Source organism: Rhinopithecus bieti, unplaced genomic scaffold (assembly GCF_001698545.2).
Source record: "Rhinopithecus bieti isolate Rb0 unplaced genomic scaffold, ASM169854v2 scaffold_18354, whole genome shotgun sequence".
NCBI lineage: Eukaryota > Metazoa > Chordata > Mammalia > Primates > Cercopithecidae > Rhinopithecus > Rhinopithecus bieti.
In genome coordinates this window covers 3,123,314-3,139,845 of record NW_016809835.1, presented here as the reverse complement: position 1 = coordinate 3,139,845, position 16,532 = coordinate 3,123,314, and the positions used below count along the sequence as shown (strand labels likewise).

General features: G+C 34.4%; 1 protein-coding gene across 4 annotated transcripts in view; it reads right to left on the bottom strand.

Moving 5' to 3' along the window:
• Window positions 1–461: 461 nt before the first annotated feature.
• TNPO1 (transportin 1) overlaps window positions 462–16,532 on the bottom strand; it is a 102,924-nt gene continuing 86,853 nt past the window's right edge. For 3 of the 4 annotated variants that reach the window (XM_017890593.1, XM_017890594.1, XM_017890595.1), the window contains exons 21-25: window positions 14,074–14,149; window positions 13,084–13,183; window positions 10,358–10,432; window positions 8,036–8,178; window positions 462–6,138 (exon numbers count right to left, since the gene is read on the bottom strand). In XM_017890593.1, coding sequence (XP_017746082.1) covers window positions 8,071–8,178; window positions 10,358–10,432; window positions 13,084–13,183; window positions 14,074–14,149 — 359 coding nt within the window. In that variant the 3' untranslated portion in view covers window positions 462–6,138; window positions 8,036–8,070. The remainder of the gene's footprint in view (window positions 6,139–8,035; window positions 8,179–10,357; window positions 10,433–13,083; window positions 13,184–14,073; window positions 14,150–16,532) is intronic. The other variant, XR_001888884.1, reaches the window with a different exon arrangement.

Sequence of the window (16,532 nt, the reverse complement as noted above, 5' to 3'; positions counted from 1 at the left end):
TTAATTCCAAAATTACAAATCTTAATTGTTTGAAGGATATACAGGAAGGCTTAACAGGACATACATTCATACACACTCATGCAATTTATCCTTACATCAACATTTTATATTCACAATTTCACCTTTAATTCCCTTTTTACACAATAGTAATCTCCCCCATCCTGAAGCAGCTGAACCTAGAATCAACTGTTTAAAACACATCGAGTTAAGTTAAAATGTGGAAAACAGGTTTTTACTATACTATGCAAATAAGAAAACACTTGTTTTAAGAAATAAATGATGTTCAACAACAAAAGTGTACTAATGTGTAAGCTAAGGAAAAAAACCAACCAAACAAAACAAAACCTCAAACTAAAACAAGGAAAAAAACTCCCAAAACATAAGGCTTATCTAGATCCAAAATGGGGTAAGAGGGAAAAAGAAAACTCATTTCCTTTCATTAAAAATCAGAGTGCAACATCTATAGTTAAACAACTTTATTAACATAGTCAAGCAGTGATTAACATTCACATCTATTATGTCACATCATACAAATGTAAATACAAAATTACTACAGTACAATATATATTCTCTGCATGATCCAAAATATTTGGTGGCCCCAAAAAACTCTCTTTAAAATTCAGCAGCTTATCAAAAATTAAAACCGTATTCTATTTAAAATGGAGATCTGTTAGCACAGAGTTAGACTTCAAGAAATATCAATTTAGTACAGTTTGAGAAGTTGCAGGAGGATATGTTTGAAGGACACATTCTAACATAGTGTGGCAGGTACACGAAACATCAGATTTAAAGCTTTTAAGCATAACTCATACAACCTAAGTTGTCAGCAGAAAGATCCAGTTATTTATAACTAAAGCTAATGCTACTAAATTATTGCACCCAATGTTAACATATTAAGTGTAAAACTGTTTTGTAATATGAAGTCATTTACCACGTTTAAACACCTCTTCTCACAAGATGATAATCTATTAAGTAAAACTAATCATACAGTATTGTCTAATTATTGTCTCCATAAAAATCACCCAAGCTCAATTTGCTTATATATCCATAAAGGAAAACAACAACAAAGTAGTATGCGGAAAGTACAGTGGAACCCCTTTATGAGGCCGATATTAGAAGGGGACCAACACTGCCTTATAGGCTAACCATATTATAATAGGCTTTCAGAAAGATGTAAGACCTGCGAAATAGCTAATCTTGAATAATACCAAGCCACAGTATAAGGAAATTCTATGGTAGATAAACAAAAATTGCAATAAAAGGAAAAACTGCTCTTCTTATTAGTGATACATTGCTTGGCAAATAGATTTGGCTTGGTTTTAAAATGTACAAGAGGTGAAAAAAAATCACCATTTTAACTTCTTTCAAAGTCATGCATACATTCAGCTATTATGCATCTTTTAAAAAACAAAATACATTCTGGAATACAAACCACAATGAACAATTGTGTAATTTAAATGTGTACCTTTAAAATTAATATGTATAATAACTAGGCATAAAGAATTATCTACGTAAATAATGCTAATGGGTGAAAGATCTACATAAGATTGAGAAAACTAGTCACAACTCACCTGGAAAGCCTAAAGGTGAATAAAACTAACTTTTATGTAAAATTTAATTTTAGAGAGGCATTAGAAGTATCTCCACATTTAATACAGTATAAAACGCACTACGTTGGTATACAATGCTATATTGCATGGTATTATTACCAGATAATATTGTTAACAACACAGCTCATTATTGATCTGACCTTTCATTTAGATTATCCCAGGCCCATAACTATCTGAAGACCAGTTTTCTTAAAGGTTCCAAGGCCTACACTTCATTAACAATACTAGTACCAACAGTTAGTTTCCCCGCCTTGTATTATTTGCAAAAATAATTCAGTAAGCAAAGCTGTGTGTGTTTTAAAGTACTATCAAAGGAAGGACTTAAATTGCAGTTATGCATGATACACTCTTCCCCTTGGAAGAATGCTTTTGCACCATTATCTGTTAATACATTCAATATGAATAATATAGATTAACCATATGAAGCAAAAAAACACTTTTTCCTCATGGCAAAGGACTTAAATTTAGACTAAAGAGTTTAAGATGTAATTAATTTATTTCTGGCTTTTCTGCTAGGCAGAATAATTTTATATAGGGGAAAAAAATGTCCACTTTCCTATTTGAGAGTTTGAAGAAAATGAGGACCAAATGTAGCTCATTTTCAGGTAAACCTGCACGCAAAAGGCTTGTCAGGAGGGCTTTACACCACCCCAGCCTGCTAGAATATTAGGAAAAAAAATCAGACTAAATGGAAAGAGTCTCAATGAAATACACTAAAAAACAAAGAATGTAAGTAGGATGACCCTTTATAAGCATGTCACCAAAGCAAAAACAATACAAGAGTATTCACCTGAGATAAAACTTGTATCTGAATATTTTATAACTGAGTAGACAAAGCATTTCAAGAGGAAAGTCCATTGAAATTAGTTTAAAATACACATCTGATCCTATTTTACAATATATGCAATTTAAGCAATTCAGATGAAAAAGTCTTAACCAAAAAAATCACAGTGTTTATCAATATGTTAATTACAAAATGTATGCTACTTGTTTTGTTTTTAAGATGTAATGGCTTGGTTGTTTTAAAATCTATTCTTCTGAAATCTAACTTGCGTAACAAAATCAAGTAGCAATAATGTAAAGCATCAGAACTGGCTCTTAAAAGATTATTTACATGTTGATTATTTGGGAAATAACCAACCAAAAAATATAAAAAAGTGATTTTTTTTTTAACACAGTATGAAGTCATTGAAGAGATTAGACAATACAAAAAGCAAAATTCTTTCCTGAATAAATGAATACCTGTGTCACTAAGTTCACTCACTAATGGACTGCAACATGGAACTGCCAAACATGCATTTAAGTTATATTAATTACACTTTCTGTTTCCAACTTAGGTTGATCAGCAGCTTTGTTCTGTTAGAATCCTTCAAAGAGAGAAGCTCAAACAGGAAAAAGAAGGCATATATAAAACAGTAAACACTGACCTCCTGAGGTTCCTACAACATAAAAATATTCAAGTAGAAAATCTACATCACTTAGCAGCGGCTATTTCTGTAGTTGAGCACACTAACAGCGTTTTAGTGTGTAAGGAGCAGATGAAGTAAGCCGTGCTTTAAGCATGCCAAGAGGCAGAAACACTGGAATGTAACAAAGACAAACTCACAATTTCATAGACATTCAGTCAACATTCAAAACTATTAAGACTACACCACAAGAATTAAGTTGCTTTATATATATCCCATGATGTATTAGGTTTTATCAGAATAAATGCTAAATCAGAGCTTACCTCAAAAGATAACTTAAATGGCTTCTGCAAATTCCTGTTCTACACTATGTATCTGAAATATAAATTAGGAAGAAACAATAACCTCAAGGGGAAAAATACACAAAAAATTCCAATACAAATTCAGGTTGCCAGTCATATTTACCTAATTTTATTATTTTCAAATTAAATTTCATTTAAATTAAAAAAATGTCAAGTGACTACAAAACTGGGTGCATTTTTAATAGTGTTATTCATCTGTCTAATTGGAAACTAATTTTTAACCAGACAGGTGACAATATTGCCTTTAGTCAGTACAGAATTGTCAACCACAGGTTCAAATAACTTTACTGAAGATTGTTTTTATGTGTTTTACGTTAAATTTGGTCATTTCAATTTAAAATATTATCTATTCCAGAATATTAAACTAGCTCTCATATTATTCTAAGTATTTGAAACACTACAGAATATCACTATAATCTAAGAATAAAACAGCTACTCTACTCAGTTAGTAAAGACTAACAGGGAGGAAAATTTTGAGCCCCCAGTGAAGCAATGGTACTAGAAAGCAAAATGCTGTATACCCTCTGAATCCAACTTATAATTTTAAAAATATTAGGCACTATAAAATAATTTAATTTCAGGCTCTACAGACTGAAATTTGCAAAGCCAAAGTAGAGGAAAGGTGAAAGAACGTGTTAAAACAAAACAAAACAAAACAAAACAAAACAATACACACACACACATAATAACAAAAACCTTTCTGCATGCTACCATGCATTTGAAATTTTTGAAACAGTATAAATTCACACGCACACAGCTCAAACTTCAGTGCAATGGCTGTATCATTCAACACTTTTAGAGAATAGAACCATGCAAAGAGGAGCAACTGCTTATAAAAATGGTTATTCAGTATTTATTCTGCAATGCGAAGGTGACAAACTAAAATATAAAAAGGCTGTTATGGCTTAACATTTTGTTGCAGATTAAATATGCAGCATTGAAAATGGAAAGGCGTGGCTTCATCTCTGACCAGCAGAGTTAAAAGAAAATCTCTCCATTTTCCTTCATCATGGGATACACTGTTCAGGCAATCCAAATTAATAAAGACTTGCACTTTCATATGAACACAAGATCAAGTGTACCAGTTAGGTTTTCACATTCACAGTATATAAGAAAATACACATGGAAGGAAAAGTAAAGGGTTAACTTAACAAGGATTTATTCACAGGAATACATGTAAGTAGAGAAAAATAACAGAAAAGCTAAACAAATGAAATGAAGAGGATCCAAACCAACTTTCACTCTGTAGCTTTTAACTTGCACCCTGTGTGCATATATCTAGGGCACAGAGGGCCACCAACATGCGCCAAAATACAGTGTAGGAACCCTGCATTACATCCATTAACTTAAACATATCTTTAAGATCATGCTTTGAACAAAAAAGGGAAGCTTAGAAGGCAGTATGTTGAGTGGGAATAAACATTGAAATATAGCAATCATTTTTCAACTTCTACAATTGTCTTTATGTGCCAACTAACATTTGTGCAGCCTTTTACAGATCTTTTACCATGTAATTTAAATTTTAGAAGTTTTGATAAAATCACTAGTAGTATATAACCATGCAGAAAGCACATCACACTGACAGCACGGAGGCAAAGATTTTGCACAGGTATATCAGCTTTCCACATTGTGCAGGTTACACACAATACAATATCAATCTTATTCCTAACAGATCCTAAAAAAGATATTTCAAGGCCTACCTGTAACTACAGTACTTTATATATCTATATTCTTAATAAAAAATAAAATCCACAAATCTTAAAAAGGAACTTTAAATGCAGGGCTATATTGAATTGGTAAACTGCAACACAAACTGGCGCAACATAGGTAAATGAATACCAATCTCACTCTATGTGATGCAAGCATGCTACTTTCCCACTAATTTAAATTACTTTCAACCACTATGAGCCAGAATGCATGCCTGAACCTTAAACTGCACTTTAAAAAATAACATCTTGGCCTAGAAATTAAATCTAATGAAGTATAACCATCAAATTATATCTGCTACATTAATGTTCAATGCAAAATTAAGATGTCATCTTTAGTTTGATATGCCCAACCCCATTTATTCCTCCCTCCCTGCCCATCCCAAAAAATGTAAAAGGAGTGACTCATTTGGCATTTCACAGGGTGCTTCATTGTTTGTTTGTTTTGCTTTATTTCCAACTTTTTTGGGGTACCTTAAATTGTAACTTCCAAGAACCTGCTTCTACTATGGGAAGGCAAGCTGATTTTAACTATATTAGTTTTGTTTGTGTAGTTCTTCACCAACATGCAAAATAAGGCCCCATCATGTGGGAAAACTTATATAAAAAAACTTTAAATTAAAAAAAAAAAGCTTCTTTACTATTTGTAACTCCCATTCTTAGGTTTCCTTTATTGTGCGCTGTAGAATTGTTCCTCTTTCTTGTCCCTAGGCATCATTTATATGGTTCTTGTTTTGGTACAATTCCCCATAATATTCCACAATGTACTGTTTTGTGAGTAGACTGAATAGATTTTTTTTTTTTTTTTTTTTTTTTGCTTCTTCACATCCACTGCGGAGTTGTAACTGGAGACATATTTCCACCCACAAAGGCTCCAGATGTTAAAACGTTTCCCAACATCGACTTAATACAGTGACGGCAACACCTCCCTCCCGCCCCTCCCAGTAGGGTTGGGATTGTACTGTATTCCCTACTGGTTTACCCTTCCCCCCTGTAAAGGGTAACATTTTCCCTGGGTGCAGAGGCTCCCTCATAGTCTCCAAGACTGAAGGACCTATAAGAAAAAGAACAAAAACAATTTTATCTTTAACAATCGTTTGTCTTTCAAAGCCAGCGGAACACAAAATTAATCAAGTAAGAATACTATCTTTACCCATAAAGAAAATGAGAAGTTTGAACAAATTGCCTAAGATCATGTTAGTCACTTATAACTACACTGCTTCCTTCTCTTATGGTGCTGAATTGTGCTGCATCAGGTATGAAAGTGAGGCCAAGCTGGGTAGCAGAGTTGTATAGACAGGCGTACAACACTTTTGTATAGATGAAATACGGCTTGTATGATGCTATTAGTCTAATTCTTTATCCCCTTTTGCAAAATGGGACCCAATGGGAACTGGTTATTTATTATATAACAAGTGGTCTTACTTTCTTGAAAATTAAGTAGCACTTTCTTTAGGACAACCCTCAGAATGAAAACACCATTCTCCCCCCCCAGTATTCTCAATATTAAGCAAACAAAAATTCAACCTATCAAAACACAAAGGAGCATTTGTTATTTGGGGCTGTCTGATATTTTAGCCTAGAAGGCACTAGAAGTGTTCATTACCACAGTAGGGTTACTACATTCAGTAAATATCAAAAAACAAATTCTACATAAAAAAAGAGAGAAAAGCAAATTTAACATTCATTTATTTATTCTGGAGATAGCACCTTGCTCTGTCACCCAGGCTGGAATGCAGTGGGGTGAATATGGCTCACTGAAGCCCCAACCTCCTGGGCTCAAGCAAATCTCCTGCTTCAGCCTCCTGAGTAGCTGGGACCATAGGTGCATACCACCATGTCCAGCTAATTTTTTTCTTTTTAATTTTTTTCATAGAGATGGAGGTCTCATCATGTTGCCCAGGCAGGTCTCAAACTCCTGGACTCAAGCAATGCTCCCACCTCAGCCTCCCAAAATGCTGGAATTACAGATGGGGGCCATTACACCCTGCCTACACTTGCCTTCCTGATGTTCCTAATTCTCATTCTGATCCTATTTCACTTGGTCATTTCCACTTTCTTCCAGTCACTTGGTTTTCCTGGTAAGACCTTTTTTCTATGCTAAACAGTTTTAATGATAAAAAGGATATTAAGAAGTAAGGTAAGATTACTGGGAGATTAAACTGTTACCTGATAGTGGTCCTTTTACAAACAGAACTCTACTACCCACTGATGCCAAATTTTGGCCATTTATGAACTTTCATGTGAATTCACAGAGGGCAGTTAATCCATCTGTGTAGAAATACAAGCAACCCACCCCCCTTTTCTCCTGCCTCTGAAGAAAGGGAAGAGGGGTATAAAAAGGCAGGAATAAAAGATACTGATCTATTTTTAGCTCTAATTACAAAATCAAGAACTATTTCATACCTTGCCTTAGAACACTTGATTCATAATTGGTGATGAGACCACAGAGGTAATAAACCTGAAAGTGCTTCAGTTAAGTAATTTTATTTTCTATTTATTTGAGATGGAGTCTCGCTCTGTCCCCCAGGCTGGAGTGCAGTGGCACGATCTTGGCTCACTGCAACCCCCATCTTCCAGGTTCAAACAATATTCCCACCTCAGCCTCCTGAGTAGCAGGGACTACACGAACATGCCACCACACGTGGCTAACTTTTGTATTCTTAGTAGAGGTGGGTTTTCACCATGTTGGCCAGGCTGGTCTCAAACTCCTGACCTCAAATGAACCACCCGCCTTGGCCTCCCCAAGTGCTGGGATTACAGGCACGAGCCACCATGCCTGGCCCACTTAACTAATTTTAAATTAAAGCGCAAGACAGAATGATATGAGGCTATGTTTTATTCAACCTCTATAGAAAACAAATAGCTTTTTATTCTATTTAGTAGTTTGAAATGATAGCCCTAACAAAATTTTCTTCATCCTGAAAATTTCCAAACTTCTTATAACTTACCCCTAATTTTGGGACTGCAGCTTAAGTGTATTAGATTAAACACCATAAAAAGCTGCAAGACGCTCTTTTAAGGGAAGAGGAAACTGGTCAGAGAAACGCCTCCAATTTTCATCGCCAACTTGATTTTTAAATCCATGAAGGATCTGTAAGAGTGAAAAACCATTAATTTATCACTAACAAAAGAGAAAAAATCAGATCTGCATAGTTTCTGAAATCCAACACAACTGATTTTATTATTTATAAATTTTATCCATTTTAAAGTAGCAATTCTCAAACTTTGTAGGATTCTACACCATTCCCTGCTAATATGTTTTGGCTGTGTGTCCCCACCCAAATCTCATATTGAATTGTACTCCTATAATTCCCACGTGTTGTGGAAGGGACCTGGTGGGAGATAACGGAATCATGGGGGCAGTTTTTCCTATACTCTTCTGGTGGTAGTGAATAAATCTCATGAAATCTGATGATTTGATAAGGGGAAACCCGTTTCACTTGATTCTCATTCTTTTTCTTGCCTGCTGCAATGTAAGACGTGCCTTTCACCTTCCACCATTGACAGTGAGGCCTTCCCAACCACATGGAACTGTGAGTTGAATTAAACCTCTTTCTTTTGTAAATTACCCAATCTTGGGCACATCTTTTTTTTTTTTTTTTTTTGTTTTTTTTTTGTTTTTTTTTTGTGGGGGACAGAGTTTTACTCTTGTTGCACATGCTGGAGCACAATGGCACGATCTCGGCTCACTGAAATCTCCACCTCCTGGGTTCAAGCTATTCTCCTGCCTCAGCCTCCTGAGTAGCTGGGATTACAGGCGTCCGCCACCACGACCAGCTAATTTTTTGTATTTTTAGTAGAGATGGGGTTCCACCATGTTGGCCAGGCTGGTCTGGAATTCCTGACCTCAGGTGATCCACCTGCCTCGGCCTCTCTCAAAGTGCTGGGATTACAAGTGTGAGCCACCGCACCCGGCCCTCGGGTATATCTTTATCAGCAGCCTGAATATGGACTAATACACCTGCCTTTTCTAAAAGTACCTCATAGCATATGCTTAAACTCTGCTTTGAAAAGTTTAGAATTTGGCAAGTATTCCAGTAACAGACATACTCTAAGCAATCTGATACCATACTAATGAAAAAACAGAGAAGTAGAGAAGTCATCCAAGTAATACAATGTTTATGTCATATTTTTTCAAACTGGAAATATACAAGCTTTGAGTTCATGACAAACTACAGTTCACTTTAATTTTGGGTGATTCAAATGTGTAACTGCATTTTATTTTTTACTGTGGCTGAGTACTGATGAGTTGATCAAAAAGGGGTATTAACAAAGCAAATAGGCCAGGCGCGGTGGCTCACGCCTGTAATCCCAGCACTTTGGGAGGCTGAGGCGGGCAGATGACGAGGTCAGGAGTTCAAGACCAGCCTGACCAACATGGTGAAACCCCACCTCTACTAAAAATACAAAAATTAGCTGGGCATGGTGGTGCGTGCTTGCAATCCCAGCTACTCAGGAGGCTGAGGCGGGAGAATCACTTGAACCCAGGAGGCAGAGGTTGCAGTGAGCTGAGATCATGCTACTGCACTCCAGCCTGGGAGAGAGAGCGAGACTCCGCCACCAAAAACAAAAACAAAAACAAAGCAAATAATGACATGGGCTTACTCCTGTGGCGGCCATTTAGATTTACTCTTTTTCAGATTATACTCCAAATCTCCATTTCCACTTGAAAAACATGTACTATTTTCCTTAAATGGAATAATGGGACCACCTAAACTAGTGGTACACTTGGGAAAACACTTTCAAAGTGCATCCTCTACAGATAGGAGTCACTGCTAGGCCGGGCGCGGTGGTTCACGCCTGTAAACCCAGCACTTTTGGAGGCCGAGGCGGGCGGATCACGATGTCAGGAGATCGAGACCATCCTGGCTAACATGGTGAAACCCCGTCTCTACTACAAATACAAAAATTAGCTAGGCATGGTGGTGGTGGGCGCCTGTAGTCCCAGCTACTCAGGAGGCTGAGGCAGGAGAATGGCATGAACCTGGGAGGTAGAGCCTGCAGTGAGCCGAGATCGCACCACTGCACTCCAGCCTGGGCAACAGAGTGAGACACCATCTCAAAAAAAAAAAAAAAAAAAAAAAGAGTCACTGCTGTATTTTAAGAAAAGATCGAGCCAACTTTGTTACCAAGAATAAGGGTTATATATATAAACTATCAATACTGACTTGAAGAGCCTAAGTTTCGTAAAAAATGTAAACATAATTTAAAGTTTTCCACTAGGATATTAACAGTCCCAAGATGATGCATTATAAACACTTATTAGTTACCTTACAGAACATGTCTCTGAGATCATCTTTTGGGTTAATCCATGATGCAACGGCATCACAAAAAAATATAAAATCCTGTAACAAGCAAGAAATACATCTTAGGTTGACACTGTATTTGTCAAACTCAGCAAAAGATATATGTAAACCTTGGAGTTTATGTCATAATAGAATCTAACTTAAAAGGAAACACTTAAAATTAACTATGATCATGAGGAATTAGAAGAGATTACCTTAACAGCTGTCCCTATTAGCCCACAGTCAAGGAACCTCAACTCATTCAGTTTATACTGGACTTTAATGTCCTCCGTCACACAACAAAATAACCCCCTGTGCAGTAAATGTTCAGCATCAGAAATGAACTGAAAGCACCAAATCGACACCTATAAAAATACTCTTTCACTTACCGGATTAAAGAAAAACATAAAATCAATGATCTTACAGTTCTGACTAGCCAAGAACTTAAAGCTAGCTAAATATATATTAAATGACCTTGATTTGAAATAGAGAAATTAGTGATTTCAAGGTCCATTTTCAGACAAAACTTAAGTGAAACAACCAAAATTAGAAGAAAACTATGTAATTACAAATACCCAATCCAAACAAGAACAAAAACCCCAACTTTTGGACAATTACTTAAAAGATAATCAGGCTATTCTGACTACAAGAACAAGATGACAATATGTTTTAAGCATTTCATTAAAATATTCTCTCAATCTTGCCTATCATACTGAAACATTAACAGTTCAACAAACAGCATTCAACATAATGCTCATTTTCTGACATGCCAACTATAAATTTTACTAATAAATTGAGAGAACATCACTAATTTCAAGAAATTTGGTAATACCACAGTATGTGTATAAGATGCTTATTTAAGCAAATAAGACTTGCTTAACACAATTTATTCAAATTATGTCTTCCAAATACCAAATCTGATGTTAAAAATTTAAATGCACAGATACTTAGAATTTGTGATTAAAAAATTTAAATGTAAATAAACCTATGACATTTTAACCATATCCAAAATAAGATATGTAAATAAAAGTTATAAAACAGAAATTGCTACCAACTCTTAAGCTGGTAGCAATGTTATGATCATACATGTGCTTTTATCATCTTAAACATTAATTCAAAGAGAAACAATAAAATCCTGGTCGGAAGATGCTTTTGAAAAAAGATGGTACATGTCGTATCAGATATCTCTAACACACATTTGAGATCACACAAAGTTCTTAAGTATTAAAACCAGAAAACGTCAAAAGCTTATTTTGTAACTAGAAACTTCTCAAGATGGCACTAGCTTGTTCTAACAGTAAGTTATAAATATTTTATGAGTGTGAAATCAGTCAGAAGTTATTATCTAACTCTAACTTGTAGGTTTTCAATGTCTATCACCTATATCAATTTGAATTTTATAAAACAGAATTAACGTTTCTAAAACCGAGTTAAGAAAAACCACAATACAAGCTAGGAAACATCAAAAGGTCACAATTTAAAAATGTTCAAAACACCCCTCTCGGAGTGGAAAGTTGGAATTTTCTTGAAAATTAAGAAATGTGAGAAAGTTATTGCTATAAAAGCATTTTTTGGGGGCAGTTTTCTAACTCGTGTGTGTATTCCTGGACACCAAAGTTTAGTTCTTCGCTTCCCTCCCTCAACTACTTTTTTTTTTTTTCCCAAAGCCTCACTCTTGTCTCCCAGACTGGAGTGTAATAGCGTGATCTCGGCTCACTGCAACCTCTGCCTCCCAGGTTCAAGCAATTCTCCTGCCTCAGCCTCTGGAGTAGCTGGGATTACAGGCATCTGCCACCACGCCTGGCTAATTTTTGTATCTGAAGTAGAGACAGGGTTTCACCATGTTTGCCAGGCTGGTTTCGAACTCCTGATCTTGTGATCCGCCCAACTCAACCTCCCAAAGTGCTGGGATTATAGGTGTGAGCCACCATGCCTGGCCTTACCTACATTTTTAAATTGATTTGATATATCTTGGGTCTCTTGTCTACAGGTTTCCTTCCATGCTTTCTTTTCCTTAAACGTGTCTGCTGAAGAATCCAGGTATTTAACCTAGAGTCCCACAGTTAGCATTCTGTTCACTGAATATACACGGTGTAATTCAACATGTTTTTGTTTTGTGTGTCTAGAAAATTGGCAGTTGGATCCAGATGCTTAACTGGACTCATGTTCAATACTACTGCCAAATAAGTAAAATGTCTACATATAACTTGAACTTGGAAAACAAAGATGAATAAATCATAAGCTCTCAAAATTAGAGCAATTTCAATGGCTGATTTGTGTTTCATTTTATTCATTATTTCTAAATCTGATTCAAAGTATTTTATTTAGAACAGAGAGACAGGATTCCTACTATTTGGTCACTCTCTTAAGTGTAGATACCCACAAACTGATATCCAGGGATAGGAGGCAGGGACAAAATAAATAAATGAGGTCTGAGATTTGGATGAAAGAAGCCACAGCCTGATTCAAGACAAGAATATAACCTTGTTGTCCCAATCTGCTGTTACTATCTCATTTCATGACAAAAAAAAATTTAGGAAGAAAAAAAGGCATTACAATTTCAAGATATTAAGAAATAAACATTTTAAAGGTTTTACTGTATTTTAATATCTTTGAAAACAGTTAACTTTTATAATTAAAGTATTAAAATATTTCTTCCTTTAAAATTTTATTAATCAGACATTAAAAACAAATCTTTGTGAACATCTTACTTGGATTACGCCACTGGGATTCACACTGATCATGGTACAAATTCCACGGAATGCTGAATCCTTTTCCTCATTGTCTCTTATGTTTCTCAGAGAGGTGCACCTATTGAATTACAGAATTGAGTTCAGCATTTAAGTAACAAGCAGATTCAATTACAATACTAATGGACAGTATTTAATGGAATAAGCACCACAGTATAGATAATGATTATATTAAAAGAGTTTTTCAGAAAGCTTTAGTTTCATTTACTCATACTTCCTGTTTGTTGGGCCTATCTTATCTCAATACAGTAGAAACAATGAAATCCACATTTTCTTAATAAATTGCATCTATAAAGTAGATAACTCATTTGAATCTCCCATTTTAAACTATTACTGAGCTTGAGCCAAGAAGAGCAAATTACCAAATTAACTTTTAAAATTGTACTCATGATTTGTATTCCATTAAACACTACTAAAATGATTTGAATTGAAAGATTATCAATTGAAAGAAGCAAAACATAGGATATAGTGCCACAATATAAACTATTACTATATAGCTTATGGTGTAGATGTTTAACTTTTACATTAACAAGCAAATAATATTTTTATACGTAACAAATTTAAACATGTATTTCTTAATGCAATCCAAGTTTCCAAATTAATTCTAAAAAAGAAACGTAATGCAAAACCTAAATTTATAGAATTTGCATGCATCTTTATTTTCTGGTGGATATTTAAATGCTTTTTATGTATAATCAAGCTTTTTAACACAGCAAGCATGTGACAATCTTATCCCATGCATCAATTAGTCGTTAGCCACAACATAAAATAAATATACATGACGATGCTATTGAAAAACCTCACAAACCTGATAGGACAAGATTAGTCACATGGTTGGCAATGATAAAGGATTGTGATTTTTGTAACCAACTGAAAATATATCTAAAAGTGAGATAGAGAAAGAAAGAGTGAAGAAAAATGAATTAAAAAAAAAGATTGAATAATACACACCAGGGTCTTATAAACTGCTGTAGCATGGGGGCCACCTCTTGAGGACAAACGTAACCAAGACGACCAATTGTTATTGCTAAGGTAACGCAATCACGGTTATACACCACCAAACGCCAACCAAGACATGAGCAAATGAGGGGGAAGGAGAAAAAATAAAGAAAAAACAACAAATAACTCAGAAACAGAAACCAACAGAATTTGTGTATGATAATAAACATAAGATTTCACCAGTGCTGTTTATTACCACCCCCTAAAATAAGGGGCAGCAACATATATGGCATACTCTTGGAAAAAGAAAAACAAAAGGAAGTAAAAAAATCTAAAGATTGAGAGAACACCAAAAACCATGATGAATTGCTTTTCTCGCTCAATCGAGTGTCAAGGTATCATTCTGTTAATAAGATGAGCAGTTAAATGGACAAATTTAGATAACCTTCATTCAAAAGTCAGCCAAAATTTCAGAATTTAATTATAAAATCTATAGTTTTTTTTCCTGAGGAAATATCAGTAAATGTCATTATATTTCTCAAGGATCTCAAACTAATACAGGTGAAAGTAATTTCCATTCCTTGGAAATTATCTAGGGAATTTAAACCAAATTTTTGGTAGTTTAAAAAATTTTTTATTTGATTAACATTTGCCAAATCAACCAGTGGAAATCTGTTACTTTATATCAAAATCAACTGTCAGATTTTAAGTCTCACGGTACTCACTGAATGAATGGATTAGAATATTGCTATGCTACAATGTCAAATCTCATTTTGACAAACCTCTGGTAAATCAGATAACAGTCCACTAACTTTAGGCCATATTTGAAATAAAATTCTAATAAAGGAAATTTACAGCCCACTGCAATGACATATGATATGTGGACCATAGGAAAACACAAACATTCTGTTTCTGCTATTAAAGGTACAGCACAAAATAGGTAATACATTATAATAATTACACACTATTGTTTTATTTTTTACAATTTTGAAGTGGGCAAACATATATTCACCATAAAAATTGAGGAAGTCTTTAAACTTACAAAGAGCTAAAACAAGTGCAACTCAGAACTGCATTCTGCAATTCAAAGGTACGTACATATAAATACATTCATACACAACGGGAAAAAATACAAACAGAAAACAAACCATGAAGTGCTTTAATGGTGTTCTCTCAAAAACTTACAGGTTAACCTTTCATAAAAAAAGGGTAGGGGGTAAAGAAAAATGTTTAAGGATTACTTGAAGCAAACTACACAGATAATACTAAAATCCAGCAGATTCATATGAAGCAAGAGAAAGAAAACCTATGTTCAAAAGACACAAACTATGCAACATTCTCATTAAACAGGCAAGTATGAACAATCCAATGAAACATGCGATAAAGCAGATGATGGTCCATTGAAAAAGTTCAGTGTAGGATATACTAATCGGAAAAAAGCAAATTAACGGCAGACTAAGGAATTGGCTTTATGAAATATTGAGATAATGGTAATTAAAAGCTGCTAAAATCTAGATATTAGCCATTGACAATGATTTTAGTAATTTAAAAAACCCACTTTTCTGGGTAAGAAATAAAACAACACTTTATGCAGCCACTTGTGATAAGTGATAATCTAATGAATCCCAAGTGTGTTTCTCAATAATATCAATTTAGTCCATCAACTTTAGGGCATTACGACTCATTTATTTATGTAGGATATAATCTTACTTAAAATATAATCTTATAAATAAAGCCAATTTGTTAAACGAACTATGTAACAAATTCACCAGCTGATATCCCACAAGAAACTTTCATATACATTACACTCAACATTTATTTGCAGTTAAGCATTCACATTTAAAAATAAAAAGAAGTTTTTTAGGTTCGACAATAATTTTATAATGGCAAGTGTTTCAAATCTGAATGTCATGTATAGGTACTGCGTTCTGAAAAGATAAAAACCTAACAAGATTTCATAACCCATCCTATACATAGATTTTTGCACTTTTCAGCAAGAAAATCTAATTCACTTTGTAAAATAAACAGTACCCATACAGCCAAACAGCCAGATAACTGCTTTATAATTAAAAGATTTCCTTCCATACCAATAAACATTATCAATTTTAATAGCATTAGAATAAAATGAACTTTCTATAATTTAAAAATACCAAATAAAAATGCCTTTGAAAAGTAACTTTCTTATTTGGAAAACCTTATTTTAATCTTTGTCTAGTATTTTGGTAGAATACTCATTGAATTACAAATAAATTATAGGAATCATCTTAGTATGTAAAGAAAGGAATGTGCTTGAATGAAAACAAAATTTCTGTCTTTCTGGATTGTTAGCAGCAATCAGGGAGGGTAGAAAGAAAAGGACCCAATCCACCCACAAATGTGTTCTATAGTATGGAAGGTACTCTTTAATATAAACATGCTCTCTATAATGCAAAAGAGAAACAAGCTTCCTAAAAAAAAAAAAAAAAAAAAAA